Raw genomic sequence first — 19,353 nt, 5'->3', positions numbered from 1 at the left:
TGTTGATCATGACTTTTGTTGAACGGCTAAGCAGCTAAAATGAGTTTACACAGTGTTACCTGGGACTATCAGGATAACCTTACAAGGCATCTAAGAGCCATATATTAGATGGAAGCGACGCATCGTTAAGTAGGTATCATTAGAGGATATCGCGCATATTCGTACAAAGAATCGTTAATCTCAGCCGCTACTCTATCACGGCATCTTTACAAAACCCATATCAACCCATTTACTGCCGTTGTACCACACCTCCTTCAACGCCCCTCCTACCTGAAAGTAACACCTGTTCATGTCATCCTTCGCCTGCAGCGGCACAACTGCGGCTCCGCCTGAGCTACCCGCCGTCACACAGGCCAATTGTGTCGGATTGTCGGCGCCATCGAATACAGAATCCGTCACCGGGCCCTTCCACCCATCTGAGCTGCCATCCTGCCACACGATCTGCACGGTCCCGTTGTTTGAAGTGTCCTGCCATAGCAGATACGTCGTGAGAGTGTCATCGCTGTTTGCGGTGGCGAACGCCCCGACGCCAGCCTCATCAGGCACGGAGAAGGGCATCGCGCCGCTGCTGGATGCCGTAGTCCCGCCAGAGTTGCGATTGAACTCGTACATCTTGCCATCCGTGCGGCGATAGAGAACACGAAGCTCCCTGCCGTTGTGCGAAGGCGTGAGGGGTAAAGCGATCAATGGGCCAGCCGCGGTTCCCGATACAGAGAGTGAGGTTGCCGTCTGATATCCACCATTGGTGAGGTTGAAGAATATCTCCTGCACCGACCCGTCGTCGTCTTGGTAGAGGGTTGAGGGCCAATATGTTGCGAGCCTCGAGTCAGCAGCTGGGGTAAAGCTTGCATTGACGATACTGTCGCTGAACCCAGTTGCCGGTCCGCCGTCACGCCAGTTTTGCCCTTCGATCTTGCCAGAGGTGCCGCGGAAGAAGAGCTGCATCTGGGGGTAGGGATTGAGATCAACGACATCTGGCTCCCACCAAATGATGGATGTTGAGAGAGAGGTGTTGCTTGAAGCTTTGACGCTGAGCACACGGGGAGCGCTCCAGTTGGCAAACACCGTGTCGTACGCCGAGTAGCGTATGAGATCATCGGGTCCCTGGTAGAAGAGGCGAATGGCAAAGTCCGTGCCGAATCGCCAACCTGTTACCGCGAGCGCGGAGTTGGGCTGGATCATGCGGCTCGCGCCCGCTATCGAGTCTGCGTTGCTGCCTGCGTCGCTAGTCCCATTATTCGCAGCTGATGAGGAATTGTTTTTGTTTTCGGTGACCTTCCAGCCGACAATGCTACCTATTATACCTGCGATGATGGCGATTAAGATGGCGGCACCAATCGTCCACCACTGCTGTCTTCTCCTCGCGGCAGGTCCCTGGGCTACAATTTTCCCATCATCGAATCCACCAGGCTGATAGGCGCCATACTGCGGGTTTGATGTGTCTTGAGAAGGTGCCGAGTGTGGTGAGACCGACTCTTTAAAAGAGCGCGGATCAGTTGTTGGCGTGTAAACTTGCTTGTCAGGCTGGGCGTGGTGTATGACAGGCTCCAATCCTGGCTGAGAGTTCCTGACGGTTTGATAATAACCCTCGGTTGAAGAGTCCATGATAATTGTGCTACTTGAAGTCTGCGACCGATCATAGGATCAAGGTCGGCAAGCTCTCGGACCGGCAAGAGCAAGATGAATCACGGTGTTCATTCAGACATTAACGAAGGATGTTGAGAGGATGATTGAAAATCAAACATTGCCTGGCTGCCCGGACTTTCAGAGTTGTCCGGGGAGACATACAGTACAGGGCACTCCATCCTCTGCCCCCTTCCTTGTCATCCGCTCCCGTGGGATCGGGCGCCTGGCTCGTGTATCGCCATTGCGGCACAGCTATGCAGGAGGTGTATTAGCCATTCAAAACCTTAAGTAGCGTGGGAGCAAGGTGTGGCACAGCCACTACTAAGCGCGCGTTGGCCCCGTCTTGTCCGTCCAGTCCAGGATATGCGCTTGACAATCGAAGACCAATTCTGCCTGGTGTCTTCAGGGATTGCGATCCCTCGGCTACAACCATTCCAAATTGGCAATGCACGATGACCTTTGTGTAACGAACGCTCTTCGAGTTGAAGCGACGCGCGCGTCCAAAAGTTGAGAGAATTGTAGTGTCTCTGGAGCCTCGGCTTTCCTGCGGTCCTGCTATCTAGAACTCTACTAAGCTTGTTAAGTGTCTAAGAAAACTGGTGTTTCTCGAGGTGATTCGTCTAGCATTCGCTGGTAGACAATCATCTTGCCCCTGAGAGGGGTACGTCTCGATTTATACTATTTTGAATATGTTCACTAATCACAAGTGCTTTGGTGAATAAAATTTACACAGCCAATCGGTGGACGGTCCCCTTGGAAAGATAATCGCTGATGAAATTCCTCAATGCCAGACACCAGACCCAGCCTTCTCCACCGAATCCAAAGTCAGGACCAGGGCACGAAATCGTGGAAATATTCCATAAGGTCACTCGCGCTGAGTAGTGATGAATTCCTGCAGCGTGGGTGGAAGTGGTCCTCGTTGTTGCCGAAGGGAAACATTGGAACGAAACAAATTTCGTCGGCATTTTGGCAGCGGCCGCACTCCTTCCAAGTTGGCCAGTCCAGCTTCTTCACCAATGCGCGTATTATGCCTTGAACCTCACCGACGACATCTTGACGTGACGTAGATTGTTCAGATAGCTCGCTTTTGGAGAGTATATGGTGGACGTCGAATAGAGTCGTGCATATCCTCTCGGACACAGTCTCAATCGCCGCGTGAATTGCAATATCCTCAGGTGTGAACCTACCTGGACGAAGCACAGCTGGGTCGAGATAGTGCTGGACGCAACGATTCAGAGCAGAGGTGCTGGTGGGTTGGGCATCACGAAAGTCCATGAACAGATTCACCAGAATGCCGATGTCCGAGAACAAGGTTTCCGCAGAGACGTCCGTATCGATGAAATGCCACAGTCGACCAGCAAACCGTGAGACAATCCTGTCGACTACACCTTGCCAGTTCACCGACTCAGGTGTACGGTGATATCTTTCCTGACTAACTTCCTGAATGCGGGAGCGAATGCCAAGCCTTTCTTCTTTGGTAGTATTGATCACCCGCGGCAAATCAGGCCTCGACTGGTCCGGGTTGGTCAGATTGATCGGGTATGCATAGGCAGTGACCATGCTGCTGAAGTCGATGTCAATCCTCCCCGCGGGCATACCGTGGTATCTTTGAGCGGCGGCTCGAATCCACTCGAAGTCCATCATTGACAACGAGGTCTGGTTCGGAAACGGGCTACCCGAGAAACTGACAAGCTCTAGTGCTTCCTCATCCTCAAAGTGACAGTAGATAATTTCGAAAGCGGTCTCCATTCTAACGAATCCATCGATTCGGCGGTCATCCAATGCCCAACTGTCTAGCAACCTGCACATGTCTTGTACCCGCTGGAATTCGGTATAGGCATCGTCGTGGGGGCTTTCATCGTGACCGAGTAAAATAAGGTCCTGTGAATCAAGAGTCCCGAGTTGACATTGAGCAGAAGCCATTCCATCCACATAGAGTAGGTTAAGTGGCCTTGCGGCTCGATATGTGTGCAGGTATCCACGCAACGGTACATTTGGGAAACTGGGCGGCGTCCAACTGTCATCCATCGTGATGGGATTCTCCTCATCATCCTCATTGTTGTCCGTATTTGTGGTGCCGAAAGGCTTTTGGCCGACTGTTGTGTCTATCCGGGCACGCTCATGCCGGGCAGCAGCTTCTGAGAAATCATGAGTCCGCCCATGTAAACTCCGAAGTGTTTCCTCAATTGATGTTGCGGCGGATGCCAGTTCTTGCCCGCTTTCATCTGACTGATTGGAATCATTGAAACCCAGATGAGGCGAGAAAGATCGCGGGGAGTACTGCGGGTCCCATGACCGGGCGAACTGAATAGCATGCTCAATCTCGAAGGCGAGCCACTCGAAGCCTTCGGGGCGCACGGCTATGTGGTTGCCGTGATAAAAAACCTGGCCTGCTGGCACAGTAGCTAGGAAAAAAGACAGGCCATTGTGATTGACGGAGGAGCCCCATTGTCGCATAGCGCTGTGGACGGCATTGAATAATTGGAAAGCATTTTGGCGGGCTGCATCTACGCTTGGCGTGTACGACGAGACGGGTGCGGTCGTCGTCGGCGAGACTGCGATCGCAACGGCCGCCCAAAGTAGTGCGATAGCGACGACCGTCGCGCTTGATCGATGATGTGCCATCGCCGCCAACGCCAGTAACAACGAAGGATGAAAAGCTCTTTTATGGAGGCTCAAGGCGGGAGGCCACCAGCCAACATGAGAAAGTAAGGCATTACTATCTACCCAGAGCAAATGGCCAGGCTGGAGTCAAAACTGCGTCGAAAAAAAGGCGTGGAAGGATTTCCACCGTCGAATGCTGACACAATGTAACTCGATTATCATCATAATCAGGTCCGTTGCTTTTCAAAGGATTTCAGGATTCGGGGCGCGCTGCAAGCAAGAGGCACCTACCTACTTGGGTAATGCGTACCAGATCTGGTTGGCGGAGATAAGTTGCGAGAAAGTTCACATATGCACTGATTGCTGATCAACCTGCTATCTACCTACAAAACGACCTTGACATTGTCTTGGAAATCTGCATTTACAGCAGTTCAAGCAGGTCAATTAATCCGATTGATAGCGGTGCTTCACAAACAAGCTAATCGAATTGACGGATGGAAATATGCCCTCCATGATCTTGAGAGCAGCCTCAGACAAGAAAAATTGCCTGCTGGAGCGAACAGATTCGAATATCCTGACGACCCGAAGCCAGGCGTTTGGAATATGAAGTGGCACTGAAAATTCAAGTGAAGAATGCAGTCCGTGATCAGGTCAATGGTGGACGTGAAGATGACTGCGAGGAGTTCTATGGCAGGTTTCTGCCCCTCATATATATTGGTCCAAATCCAGTGAAACGTTGGTGCAGGTTGGCTTAGGTAAGTTAGGTGCCTTCCATTCCAGGTTTCGTACATGCCTGACATTATGTCATCTAAGAAGTCGGGACACGGAGGTTCTCCTGGCCTTAATCTGGGCAATCCATTGACCTCACCTAGACTACCTTAGATCATTTGCCCACAGCACAGCTTAGGTAGATAGATACCTCTCGGTTTTGATCTCACAGCATGCCCAGGTGCTCTTTTCCTCCAGCAATGCTAAACATTGGACCCCATTTACTGTCATGCTTACCTTCCATGGCACCCCTTCGCCTTACCTATGCCCTTAACCCCAACAGCGTACTGTACAATGGCTGCGACGATCCTAGGCAATCCCTGCCTAGTACCTAAAGCACGCTAGTGGGGTCTCTTAACCTTCTGGTAGAGACCGAAGCCAGCTCTAAAACCCCACTACGATCGTAGCTACCTCAGCGGGGTCATCCAGCCCTATTTAGTGGCGTCTGACCTTGCCGTCTAAGGCTGTTAGCTACCTACGTACCGTAGAAAGGCTATGATGCTCCAGAAAGCAACCCACGAAACATCACTCTACTTCTATGGAGGGTCGTTGAACCTGTACTGTACTACACCTGAGCGTTGAGAAAATCACTCACACTTAGGGCTCCGGCGTCTTTTTTTTCAGCTCACGCGCTTCTGTCTAGACGCGGGATCAACGATTGCGACTGCAGACGATGCAGCTGGAACGTGGGGGTTTGAGTTTGGTAGTTTCTCGAGATCAACCGACCTGCTTGATTCAGAATACGCTCAGATCCGGGGGGAATACTGAGATAGGCATCAGCGCCTTTATCCTTGCACCAAGAAGTCTAGAGCTGTTCGCGATATGTTCGCGGTGCAGCCGTTGAAGCAGCGAATGCGCCACAATTGTTTCTCAACTGGAGGCACAGGATGTCACCGCCACGAATGTCGAGTGCCGCGAGGATGTTGGGGGCTCACATGACCTCCTGACCTTGGTCAAAACACGCCATGGTTGCTCTTAGAACATGTGGGAGGCCTGAGAAGGATCGAGATGGAGATCTTGATGCCCGAAGCGCCGGCAAGTTAGCCGTACCGGATATGGGACATGTGTTCAGTGGACAGCATTACCCGAGCTGTTGGCTATCATGGTGGGCAGGTCTTCTGCAATTCAGCCACCCAAGGCATGAGACATCACTTGATGGATCGGCATTTTGCGAGCAACATGGAAACAACGGTTTTCTGCAGGGAGGAGGTCCGTCCCAATAGGCATCCATGACAGCTTGAGCGAGACGTCAATGACCCCAACAAAAGTCTCGCTTGGTTGCTTTGAGGGGTGCCTTCCGAGCGCCGCCAGTGCGATGACCGAAGGCCAGCGACTACCGCATAGTGAAAGCCTCTCCGCATTGGTGTCCTGGCCAAGGTTGAGTCTTGGGGCGGTGGAGGGAACAATCGTATGATACTCGGCGGAGCCTTTTAATAAAGGCATGACGTCTAACATCCACACACTAGGCCGTCTTCCGGACTTCTCGTAATTCACTGAAGCAATAAGCTTTCTCATCTATCTGTACCTGAAGCCAAGCTCCAAGAGTGGGAAAAGAGTACAGCTTCCCTTCAATTCCTTCGCCTTCGTCTCACCGTTCTTCGGCGCCCGAGCATCGCATCGCATTTGCGTCTGCAAGTCAAGTCAAGGCGGTTCAGTTGTCGTTACGAATTGCATTGCTCACTTGCAGCCAGCCGAGCTAGCCTCCCTGCCTGCGTCCCCACCGTATCCGATTCCTCCCCTGTCTGTTCTGGCCCTAAATCCCCGACCGAGACCAGCCCGATCACCGGCGGGGTGCGGCAGCACGACAGCGCATCTACTTCCCACCCCATTCGCATTCGATCCAACCTCCACACCATCGTCTACGGGTCCCGCGTCCCGCCAGAGACAAGGCCACCCCAATCCAGCAGCTCCTTGTTTGCTTTGGCGTCCCGCTCCACAGTGCTCGCTAGGCCATCTCGAGCTCTCTGAAGCACCTCTCGTCCTCACCGTAATCCGTCTGGACACGACACTAGAAGCTCTCCTCCTCCGCTACTGCATCTCACGCGGTGGGTCGTTGCATCCCCGGTATTGCTGGCATCCCAACCTGCATATGCTGCATACCTCCTGCAGTTAGTGTACAGTTTGATATCGAGGACTGCGAGACCGTGCTGGAGTCGCTGCAACGCAATTACCAGGCCATTAGATAGTCGTTTAGAGACTACCGTCCTTCTGATCCGTCTCTTGCGTCCTTCCATTACAATTCAAGAGGTCCACTCTATCTAAAACGGTTAACCTCATCTCCTGCGTCTTAGGCTTGATCCTAACCAGGCTGGCTTATATTCTCACCTTTGGAACAGAAGGAGAAAAGGCATTGTTCGACGACCAAAGAGCCGCCCCTGACAACAGAAGGAACACTATCGACATCAATCAAGCTAGGGACTGCGAATCGGCCTGGGTAAAGAGAACAGTCAGAGGAAGGAGCAGAATTTGAACGAGCAATCACCGAAAAGCCCTTTACCAAACCGCCTGCCGGGCCCTCCGAACTGTCACAATCATCGCAGATCATCTGCGGGTACTGTACAGGTCTAATACCAACCTGTTACATTACTCGATCTTCGATTTCCACCAAAGGGGCAGCTCAGTGTGAAACTTTCGATTTCTTCTTCTCATTTCGGGAATTGTACAGCTTCCAAAGCTAGGTTCCAATAAGCCGTTACGATCACCACCTACGACAGGCGAGACAGCCTGCTGCTCGCCATCTTGCAAGCCTGGCCTTACAGGTTTAGCATAACACAGCAGACGAGCTGTGAGTATCCATGTTTCTCTATCACTCCATCTCACTTTCGATGTCGTCCACTCTGCGCAAGCATCTATCAAATCTTACTATCTGTCAATGGCTTGTTGCACTCTGTTCTGCGCGGTTGTACCCCGTGGCTCTGTCTGCCACTGCACGCGCATTAGTTTGGCAAATCACAACGAGCCCTGGACACACGCATGTCCGTCCATCCATTGCAGTTGAATTTTTTGCTTCTCCTAGCATCATCTGCCACTCTCCGATTTACCCCACGCTTTCTGACCGCTGCCTCACCGACTCTTGCATGGGCCATGTGGTCATGCCGGCGGCGTTGACGCGGCGGTCGCTAGTGTCTGAGCAGCACCCGGACTGCACTCTCCTATTTTCGTCGAGGGTCAAGCAATCATCACCAGTAGGCGGCATGCAGCCTAGAAACAAATTTACTCCCACCCGATTGACACCGCTCAACTTGCATGAGAGATACTGCGACGCTAATGCGGTCCCTGTTTTGATTGATGACTTCTCACTTTGACCAATTTTGACTGCTTTCTAATGGGCTTGCGGGAATCTCCATGGCTTGCTTGCTTGCTTGCCTTGCTTGCCCGCTCTCGAGTTACCTACGTGCAAACCTACATCTCATCGATGTTGCAGGGTTCTACAAGTTGGGACCCTGTTCCTGGGTTGCTGGAGGTGTGTGGGTGGGTCGAGAGACTCTGCGTTGACATCCCACAGCAGTGGCGAGCAGCAACTTCGAGATTCTACCACAAATGTGTGCTGGCCACAGCGTCTCTCAGGCTTGCCCCTCCAGCATAATTGTACCATGCCTACTTTTATTGTAAGATTCTCGCCCCGCGAGCAAACAGGCGGGCTAGAATGGATGGTACAGTGGCTCGAGGAAGGCCAAGGTAGGTAGTCTTAGATGGACTGCCTACTGTAACGACTGGATTGTCGTGCCTGGCTATTCCCTCCGTGTGGTGTGCTATGTCGGATTAACCGCCCTTTTTGCGTGTTCTGCGATATCTTCTCTCCGATATGGCGCATAGCATGGCTGAGAATGAAACACGTCACTCTCTCCAATTAATATCACCAGATTGTCCCAGGGTATTCCAGAATCCTGGAATCTCTTGTGGACCCCCATTCCTTCAGCTCCCGTTTCCTTCTTCCCCTAGATCGGGTTATTGTGTTTGAATGGGGAATTTACCTCTTTCGTTTCGCAACCTGCAAATACTCATGGTACAGCACTGTACTTGCTGCACCTCGACTGACATGACAGTGGAGCTTTCTAGGTAGAAACCCGCTTGTGGGCAACTAACATCTGTCCACCTCCACCTTCGTTCGCCCCCTGTACATCATCGGTCGGTACCCCAGACGCTAGAGACGCCGCTGTCGAACCATACTAGAGCGACCTGGGTCCATTGTACCCGTATCCCACCAAGATCACGAAGTTGCACCTGCTCACCTGCACGCCGTTCCGGATCAGCCCCACGGCAGCAGTGCCCAAGGTGGCCAGGCGCAACCAGGACAAGAGCAAGGTGTGCCTTTGCTTGTAGACTTAGACGACGTAGCTGCCGTGGCACCTGCAGAGACACCCACACCCACTCCTGCACCTGCACCTGCACCCGCAGCTGCACCTCTAGGTATGCCCACACCAGTGCCTGTACCTGTACCTATACCCACGCCCGCGCAGACGCGAGAGCAAGACCAAGGGCAAGAGCAGGAGCAGCAGCACCTGCAAGAAGAGCTGCACCGGCTGCAGGAGCCCCCAAGCTCAACAGGAGAGCCCCTTCCTCAAGAAGGTCAAGGTCAAGGTCAGGGCCAGGGCCAGGGCCAGGGTCTGCGTCTGGGTTCGGGTCCGGGTCCAGGTCCAGGTCCAGGTCAAAGTAGCTTGAACGAGCCTACCGATACGCAGCAGCCTGTGGTAGCTCTGGGAAGGAACAACCGTAATACCATCATCAGCCCAGAAGAGAAAGTACCTGAGGAGCAAGAGCAAGAACGTCACCGTCACCGTCACCGTCACCGCCTCGACCAGACCTTGAGACAGGAGCAGACACAAGTACCAATACAGACCACACAGCACAAGCAGAGGCAGGAGCTACCCGCCTCAACAGCTGCTGCTCCTTCTTCTTCGTTCGCCTCAAATAGCTCTGAGCCGCAACACCTCGTCCCTTCTCCTTCTCCTACTCCTACTCCTCGTTCTTTCCCTTCTCAAGCTCCTTTCCACTCCAGCTCATCATCTTCTCGTCCTTTTTCTCCCGACGACGTCTTTGTCACATCCTCCCTTCAAACACCACCACATACAACAAACAATACATCGTCGTCATCATCGTCGACAGCCACCTCCAAATCTCGTCCTACTACTCATACTTCTTATCACCCGCAGCTTCACGAAGGCGATCTACCATCGTCGACGACACAGCACCTGCACCCCTCCAACTCCACTCGCCCACCTCGTTCCCCTTCCATTTCACCCCGCACCACCCCACACCAGACCCTGCCTCAGCAGCTGCCACCTGTAGATTCTGCTGGTGACAGCGACCGCAGTCTGACCAAGACGGACAATCAACAGGCATTTCCTGCGACTATCAAAGCTGCTGCCGCTGCCGCTGCGATAAGTCAATCATCACCATCCTCAGCTGGACCTGGCACGCCAGTCTTCTCAGCAGCTCAGCACCACCTGCCTCTACCTCTAGATCCCCACCACGAGCTTGCGCCTATCTCAGCGCACGTCAGTGGAACCTCGACGCCAGCAGAGCCAGCTCGTCCCCACCAACAGGCGCAGCCGACCCATCAACAAGAACAACACCATCATCCAAGACTCGGCCCCTTCATCCACGCAGTTATGGCGTTCACTGAGGGTCGCAAGTTCTCCACGGGCGCTTCGGCGCACCGTCAGAGACAGATGAGCACCATTATCGAGAAAGAAGGTCATTTCGGTGCTGCTCTCACTGTACGTACTCAACCATCAACTTTATTTCTTTGTGCGCCATTGTGTGGTTATCTCCAGGATTGTCATAGTGATATTATTGGATTCTCTTGTACATCAGTGATCATCTTGTCTAGTCTACAATTGTTGCACGAGCCTGCATTTGCATATCTCATTGATTCTCTGAGCTGCAAGCATCACACATTTTTAACTCTGTTTCCTACTACAAACCACTCTCCTCATTTTCTAGTCTCCTTTCATAATTTGTGTGAATTTTTGTGACTTCAGTTGATTTGTTTTTGATGGTCTGGAATTTCTGATACTACCTGGCGTTGTCCGGTCGATGTGCGCAATGATCAATCAAGTGTTGACTCTAAACTATTATAGACTCTTTACCTTGGTATCTCAGCTGTGTTCTCCGATGACCACACTGCTGTTGTCGCCCTGGCCATTCACGACACAGTCTACCTGATCGACTTCTCTGTCAAGCACATTGTCCTCGATGATGCCCTGAGAATGGGCGAGGATGTCATTGCCGACTTTGTGATTGCCGAGGTGCAGAGATATGAGCATGAGAACTTTGCCAAGTTCATCGGCGCTGGTCTCCCAACCACTCTTAAGTATATGAGCCCGACTTTGTGCTCTCGTCTCTGGCTGGAGCTGGACATTGTCCCCATTGTCATGCGCCCTGATGATGAGCACAAGGAGAAGAGTTTCTGGGATGCCAAGCGTGTTGATGAACAGGCTGATTCTATGGCTCGCAAGTGTATCATGTAAGTCTTCGCCTCACTAGTCCAGCACAATGTCTAACGAGAGCACACAGGAACTTTGGCCCATCCCTAGTTCCTCTACTTCAAGTTGGCTTCCGTGGCATTGTCCAGACGGATGCCGGGTTCCGTGCCCACCTCACTACCGTTCAGAACCACAAGGACACTTGTGGCAGCTCAACCTGGGAGGCAACTGTAGGTTTTGCAAGGAATCTTCGCAAGAACAAGGTCAAGATTGCCTTCTTCAGCAGCACACCACAGGGTGGCGGCGTCGCTCTCATGCGACATGCTCTTGTCCGCTTCGCTCGTCTGCTTGGTGTAGACCTGACTTGGTATGGTAGGTTGTCAATTGCTAGAACACCCCCATGCCCCTCCAATACTGAGCTATGAATAGTCCCGAAGCCTCGCCCAGGTGTCTTCCGAATCACAAAGAATATCCACAATATTCTTCAGGGAGTCAGCCATCCCGACCAGCGTATCTCAGCAGAAGAAAAGGCATCCATCATCGATTGGATCACAGACAATGCCAACCGATATTGGTTCTCTGAAGGCGGGCCTCTGCGTCCAGCAGAGGAGGGCGGTGCCGACGTTGTCATTGTGAGTAAATTTCTTCCAGCCCTCTCCCACCTTCCCCTTTAGCGACTCCAACTTCCACCCACACCTCATGCAGCCTGTATTATGCAAGGCTGCATTGCAAGGCACATGACGCGGACCGCCCCCACGCTGCCCGTGGGCGTCTTGTCACTCGTGGTACTAATGGAGACTAGATTGACGATCCGCAAATGCCTGGCTTGATTCCCCTGATCAAGAGATTGACCCCTGACCGCCCCGTTCTGTACCGTTCTCACATTCAGATCCGCACCGATCTCGTCGCCAAGTCTGGCTCGCCTCAAGCCGACATCTGGGACTTCCTATGGAGTAACATCCAGCAGGCCGACATGTTCATCAGTCATCCCATCCCCTACTTCGTTCCGCATACAGTTCCGCGCGAGAAAGTCGCCTACTTCCCTGCAACTACGGACTGGTAAGAATATCTCTGTCAAAGCCCTAGAGCAGTCCTGCTAACATCATTATCAAGGCTTGACGGCTTGAACAAACACCTGAACAGATGGGACGCCGGGTATTATGGTCACATCTACAATGTTGCCTGTCATTCTCAACGCATGTAAGTTTCTGTTAGACTTGCTACATCTCGTCTGCCGTACTAAATCTCTTCCAGGACTGAGCTCAGCTGGCCGGCACGAAAGTACATCGCTCAGGTTGCACGTTTCGACCCTGCCAAGGGTATTCCCACTGTGATTGATTCCTATGCCGAGTTCCGCCGCCAATGCAAGAAGGCAGGCATCGAGGATGTGCCTCAACTCATTGTGTAAGTCACCGACTTGTTTGAACAATTTTCTAGGACAATATAACTGATTGCCGCAGGTGTGGTAACGGATCAGTTGACGATCCCGACGCCAGCATGATCTACGATCAGACCATGGCCCAGATTGAGCAGCATTACTCTGAACTCAGCAAGGATATCAGTGTCATGCGCCTCGATCCAAACGACCAGCTGCTCAACACGATCATTGCCAATGCCCATGTCGTGCTCCAGCTCTCTACTCGCGAGGGTTTCGAGGTCAAGGTCTCTGAGGCTCTTCACGCAGGACGTCCCGTCATTGTTACTGCCACTGGCGGAATCCCGCTCCAGGTCAAGGAGAATGTCAACGGCTTCTTAGTTCAGCCAGGTGACTGGAAGGCTGTCGCTGCCCATCTGATGGAGTTGTTCACAAACGAGGAACTGCACAAGAAGATGAGCTACGAGGCTCGCACTGGAGTGTCTGACGAAGTTGGGACCGTCGGTAATGCACTTGGCTGGTTCTATCTTGCTGCTAAGTGGAACCAAGTCGGTGTCAAGAAGAACGGCAAGGGCGGTATCGACGGCAATGAGAAGTGGGTCAACGACATGGCTCGCGAAGAGGCTGGCTACCCCTACAAGGAGGGCGAGAATAGGCTGCCGCGTCACTTTACTAAGAAGAAGGATATGCCGGTGCAGACCACACCAAATGCCAAACCTGCCCCTGAGGCGTAGGTTGAAGCGGGCTTTCTCCTGAGACTTGCGTTAAACATGATTTTTCCCGCTCCGGTCCTCGCTCCGAGATGTTCAATGCTCGCGATCTCCTCGACCGTTGCTTTGATGTTTATCGCTTGGCATTACACTGAACTCATCGCTGTCTCTACGACTGCAAGACATGTGGTGCCCTGTCCGAGTCCTCATCCACGGCTGATGGGATGGGGGGCCGGCTTTCATTCGAACTCCTCACTCTGAACTTTCATGCCTAGAAGGAAATCGTTTAGACAGGGGTTCACCGTCAACCGGTATCACCGCTCATCAAATGAAAGAATAGCTCTGTTTGTTTCCGATCTTCTCCACAAGGTTACATATACTGGTTTTTACAATGGCTTTGATTTTACTGGTGTGGATTCTCAAGTGTGCAAGTGTGCTATTAAGTACAAAATGGTTGCAGGGAAAAAAGGTCAGACTTTCGGCAGATTGATAGACCAAAAGATAAGTGCTAGATGACTTGATTAGAGAATCTTACCGTGAAAGATTGGCCCAGTGAGAAACACAGCTCTCCATGGCCATCTTTATCTCTTTGAAGCTATGTCCAATCCTCGAGCACCTTCGTTATTTCCGACCACACCTGGATAGCCAAGGATTTCATGTCCTCTGTAGTGAGTGTCCTAAGCTTATTTCAGCTCTCAAAGTAGTTACAGATAGTTGCTCGTCTTAAGACACTTACTCGTGAAGCTGGTCGTCATACCAGAAGTTGCCATGCGCGTCTGCGCCTATAGTAACACCACTAACGAGTGATCTCGCCCCTTGCTCGGGGGTCCGCAAGAAGAAAGCGTTGAGAAGACTTTTCACGATGGAGGCAAGGGCACCTGTCCAACCTCGGCTCAGACTAGACGCTGCAGCCCCGGGACATACTGCCAGGACGATCACTTCGGTAGGCTGGACTGAGGAGGCGATCATCTTTACAGAGCACAAAGCCAGAAACTTCGATGCGCGGTACTGCAGGCTTGACTGAAAGGTGTCGGGATTGTTGAGAGAGGCTAAGATATTTCCTTGTCGTTGCTCGGGTGGGATGGTGACTGCCTCCGCCCTCCTTGAAGTGACGACCTCTAAGACTGGCACGCCTGCGCCGTTGCGAGAGACCCGCAGCTTCGGCAATAGCAGCAGAGCCAGCAATGTGGTAGATACCGCATTGACTTGCAACGTCTCCTCCCAGCCATGCGGCGAAGTCTGGTAGTCCACCATGTACACCCCGGCATTCAGCACCGCGACGTCAAGCTGCTCCAGCGCCTCCGCCTGCTTCGCGAACGCCCGGATGCTCGGATACGAATCCATGTCCAGATGCCAGACTTCGGCGGCATCTCTGCGACCCGTGTGCTCTTCTATCGAGCGTCTTGCAGCATTTCCTTTCTCGAGGTCCCGGACGCCCAGGATCACGCGTGTGGCGCCGAGGGCGACGAACTTGGTGGCTGCCTCGAGGCCGAGGCCGGAGTTGGCGCCGGTCACGATGATGGTTTTGCCTGCGAATGAAGCGGTTGGCTCGGCGAGGGGCTTTTGCTGGAGGAGTTGAAGTCCGAAGGACTTGGACATTGTGGTGTTGTACCGTCGAAGATGTGGTGAGGTGTTGAACAGGGCGATGGGGTTTGATCTGGAGCACCATTTGCGGGGTGACTGAGCTGCACGAGGATGCCGAGAGACTTTCCGCATGCATGAAGCAACCCCGGAACGGCGATACATCATGTTTGGAATGTTTTGGAAACTTCTTGAAGCAGTGGTGACGCGTGATTCTGAGGAGTTGGCTGTGGTGTTGGTGATCGGTACCGATTTCGGCCAGTTCGTCGCTCGCGACCTGGGCTGCACCTGGTTGACATGGCGAAAACGAGCAATTTGTTTCTAAGTCTCATGGATGTTGAATATGGACGATGTTCCTCTGATGTTCATCTCGATTTAGAGGGTTTGAGACAACCTGTGATCAACATCTCAACTGAAGACAAGTTGGGAGCTGTAACTGACAGCGCGCAGGGTATTAGTGGGCACTGAAGCTCAACACAGCGCATTGAATTGTTGGATATCTCATTAGATATATTTGCTCGATCATATTAAGGCTCAATATACGTGGATATGAAATACAGGTGACCAGCATAGTAACAGACCCCTAATGAGTAGAAGGCCCAATGTGCTGAAAAGAATAGTGTAACCAACTTGGTTGCATATTTTGAGTGCGGGAATATGGCGAGACTTCATCGTCTCTCGTCGTCCAGCTAGAATCCCTTGTTAATGCCATTCCATTCTGGGTTCGCCTCTTTTGCTCTGAATAAGTCGCCAGGCCATGAGGCGCCTGGTGCCTTGTCGCGTCGCTCTAATATTTGTCTGACTACTGCGTCGCCTAGATCCTTTTCAATCTCGAGCCGTGGCAGTTGTTCAGTGATTACATCGGCAGACCTGACAGGCGGTGGTGGGTGGGAGCCAAAGTCGGCCCTGACGCCCAATCGTACAGCCCGTACCAATCCGCCCACTCGCTCAGCGATATGAGGGCTGTCATGCAGAGCAATGGCAAGCCATGCTTCGCGAATAGCTTGCTCATCAGTACCGTGAGAGCGTAAGATGTCTGCTGCTACATCTGCACCGACAACTTCGAACCGGTTCGGAGCGCTGTCATGTTCTTTCGCGGTGCCGATGTCATGAAGGATGCAGGCAGCAAACAGGACATGCGAGGGCACTGACACCGACAGAATGGAACTAACACCTATCGCATCGACAGCGGGCACGGGGGAATCCACGAGAGCTTGCGTATATAGAAAGACACGAAAGCTGTGATTGAAGATGGACGGCGGGAGACTTTCCTGGGCGAGCTTCAGAGCTTCCCAGCATGCGGGATGATCGGGCACCTGGGACTTGATGTCGCCGCGGAGAAGGGTGATATTTCCAACCTCTGCGCCTGAGGCGGTAAGATTACACATAACTGATTGCAAATCCAGGTGATACCATGCGTGCAACACGGAGCTCCGCGTTTGAAAAGTAGGTCAAGATCCAGTTTTATCCAGGCGGTTATCATGGGAATTGCGGTGTCGATTCGCCAATTGACATCTACCACAAGGGCGCGCTTTGTGAGTAGCAGGGGCCAATTCCAGAGCAATGTGCCCATGCACTTCCTTACGTCGCATACTACTCTAACAGTCTAGGTATGCTGGGTCAGACCAAAATTTGTAATAGTAACTGGGCTTAGCGCTCACAGGCAATGACTTACACATCGCCTCTGTTTCGTTCCCGATCTCCCCCGAGCAAGAGAAAATGAGGATCCAGATATGTACTGCGCCAGATGCAGCACCCATCGCGAAGGAATTGCATTTTAAGACAACAGAGAAGATGCGTAGACACTTTCATTCAAGTTCTACCTTCATGCAAATGATCCCAATGGAACGAAGTCCGTGTCAAAGTTGCTGCGGTACGACTCATGCAAGTTAAGAAATTCACTGTGAGGCGTGCTCAGTCACTAACGGTTTGCACTACAACTAGCCCACCGCGGAGATGTCAACCTTCGCGAGAACAACTCGGGACTGGCGAATGGGCTGATATCCTTTACCGATCAATGACTCCCATTTGGACCCTTACGGGAGATTGATGTCTCCGGCCGGCTCGAACGCCAGAGCGGCCGTTGACTGACCACCACTGCCGGTCCCCAAGTGCGCGGAGCCCCGGAGATGCAAGAGTTGACTTCTATGGAGCATTTTCTTCGTCGTACGACGTTGGTGTTTTGTCAAAATCAACTGATACGCTTGGCCTCTTGAAAGAACCTGGCCGGCCACGAAAGCGGTACATATTCGCGACGATATGGAGACGATGGGTCACGGTGATAAAATGCGACTCGTCTGCCTACTACGACGCGGTGTTGGAAGAAGACGTACATCACTCCTCACATGACAGTATACCTACGAGTAAAGGCTCCCAGACTACTTTCTTCGACTCTGACCACAAAGACCATCTTCAGAAGAAACATCATCAGCATGGCCGCGGCTCAAGTTTCACAAGCTCCCATGTTGCAGCCCAAGCCCTCAGCACCCGTCTTGCCTCAATCAGCACCCCTTTCCCCAGAGCAAATCGCCATCATCAAGGCCACTGCCCCAGTCCTCAAGGAGCATGGAGTCACTATCACGACTTTGTTCTACAAGAACATGATAGATGCCAACCCAGAACTCAGGAATATCTTCAGCAGCTCCAGCCAAGCCAATGGCAGACAGCCACGGGCACTAGCCCAGTCCGTGCTTGCCTACGCAACCTATATCGACGATCTACCAAAACTTCAGCATGCGGTCGAACGCATTGCGCAAAAGCATGTGTCTCTTACTATCCAGCCAGCACAGTATGACATTGTTGGCAAGTATCTGATGGAGGCTATTGGCATTGTGCTTGGGGATGCCGCTACCCCGGCTATTGTGGACGCATGGACGAATGCCTATAACATTCTCGCCAGTGTCTTTATTGGAAGGGAAGCTGAGCTTTATCGTGCTCATGAGAATTGGACGGGTTTCAGAAAGTTCAAGATCTTAAGAAAGGAGCGGGAAGCCGACCGCATCACCAGCTTCTACTTGACGCCTAAGGACGGGCAACCGTTGCCGAAGTTCTTGCCAGGGCAGTATATCAGTGTACAGGTGTTTGTCCCAGAACTGGGCCATCTGCAAAGTCGGCAGTATAGTCTGAGCGAGGCACCAGAAAAGGAGGGAGCCTACTATCGCATCAGCGTCAAGAGAGAGCATGACGATGCTGTTGACGTGGATGGTCTGATTTCCAACATGCTACATGACAAATTTAATGTCGGCGACGAGGTCGAGCTCACACACCCCCAAGGCGAGTTCCTCATTGATCCAGCCGACCCCACGAAGGAGGGCGTGCCCGCTGTTTTCATCTCTGCCGGGGTCGGCGCAACGCCACTGTTGTCGATGCTCGACTCTCTCACACAATCCTCGATCTCGGTCCGCCGGCCTGTTTCCTGGCTGCACACTTCACGCTCCAAGGAGAGCTTGCCCTTCGGCGAAGCTGTCCAGCGCATACAAGAGGGTAACAAGGACCAGGTGTCCACGCATGTCTTCCTACGCGAGGACCGGGATGCGCGGTTCGACCTCCTGAATTTGGAGCACGACAAGGATTTGTTCACGCACAACAACAAGACTGAGTACTTTATTTGTGGACCAGAAAGCTTCATGCTCGAAGTGAGGCAGACATTGCAGGGCCTTGGCGTGGTACGAGAACGGATTTTCCTAGAGCTATTCCAGACCGGAGATGTTATTGATGATTAAATGGTCTTCCATGATACAGGAGTTTTATTGCATTGTACATACATAAGTTGAAGTGCCTGGTTAGGGGCCAGAGACATACGAGATTGTCGCAAATCTTGTAAAACGCGGCGTTAATATTAGGGGCAATGACACGAAGTACACGTCAACTAAATTGAAACATCTTTACTCATAAACCAGGACTCTGTGCGGCTACCAACATCATCGGCCGATACGCGAATACTGCAACTAACCTTAACACCCGTTGCCGTTTTCCTTTTCCATCCAGGTTATCGGATTGCGGCTTCTCGTTCCCCGCTGTGTGTAGCCTAGAGGTATAGTGCATTGTACAGCATGTTGAGCCGATTGAAGTGATTCATTCCCATGAATCTGCAACACAGTGACTCTGATCTGTGCGTCGAGGTTACCGGATGGTAGCGGCATCGTTGATCGTGCTACGTTGTCATATCTGGTGCAGGTGGCTGTCTAAGTTTACTCAAAACAGCACCCCGCAGGTGATTTATTTCGGAGCGTTACATTTAGAAGATGCTTAGAGTTCTTCG

The 19,353-nt window shown here is 52.3% G+C and overlaps 4 protein-coding genes across 4 annotated transcripts; 2 read left to right on the top strand and 2 right to left on the bottom strand.

The window, feature by feature from the left end:
* Positions 1–195: 195 nt before the first annotated feature.
* UCRPA7_8793 (hypothetical protein) lies at positions 196–1,182 on the bottom strand (the record flags this gene model as incomplete). The annotated part of the gene is made up of 1 exon (XM_007921303.1): positions 196–1,182. The coding sequence occupies one exon, from the start codon at positions 1,180–1,182 to the stop codon at positions 196–198; it is 987 nt and encodes a 328-aa protein (XP_007919494.1).
* Positions 1,183–10,610: 9,428 nt separating this feature from the next.
* Positions 10,611–13,535, top strand: UCRPA7_8792 (putative glycosyltransferase family 4 protein; the record flags this gene model as incomplete). The annotated part of the gene is made up of 8 exons (XM_007921302.1): positions 10,611–10,718; positions 11,082–11,467; positions 11,518–11,798; positions 11,856–12,058; positions 12,229–12,485; positions 12,540–12,626; positions 12,681–12,830; positions 12,887–13,535. 8 exons carry the CDS (start codon positions 10,611–10,613, stop codon positions 13,533–13,535), a joined length of 2,121 nt encoding a protein of 706 aa, XP_007919493.1.
* Positions 13,536–14,243: 708 nt separating this feature from the next.
* On the bottom strand, positions 14,244–15,110 carry UCRPA7_8791 (putative short-chain dehydrogenase reductase family protein; the record flags this gene model as incomplete). Its single annotated transcript, XM_007921301.1, has 1 exon — positions 14,244–15,110. The coding sequence occupies one exon, from the start codon at positions 15,108–15,110 to the stop codon at positions 14,244–14,246; it is 867 nt and encodes a 288-aa protein (XP_007919492.1).
* A 2,414-nt stretch (positions 15,111–17,524) lies between these two features.
* Positions 17,525–18,814, top strand: UCRPA7_8790 (putative bacterial hemoglobin protein; the record flags this gene model as incomplete). Its single annotated transcript, XM_007921300.1, has 1 exon — positions 17,525–18,814. The coding sequence occupies one exon, from the start codon at positions 17,525–17,527 to the stop codon at positions 18,812–18,814; it is 1,290 nt and encodes a 429-aa protein (XP_007919491.1).
* Between the last annotated feature and the right edge of the window lie 539 nt (positions 18,815–19,353).

The sequence above is a fragment of the Phaeoacremonium minimum genome (genome assembly GCF_000392275.1).
Source record: "Phaeoacremonium minimum UCRPA7 unplaced genomic scaffold PA7_03_scaffold_610, whole genome shotgun sequence".
Lineage (NCBI taxonomy): Eukaryota > Fungi > Ascomycota > Sordariomycetes > Togniniales > Togniniaceae > Phaeoacremonium > Phaeoacremonium minimum.
This window is presented reverse-complemented; position numbering and strand designations above follow the sequence as displayed.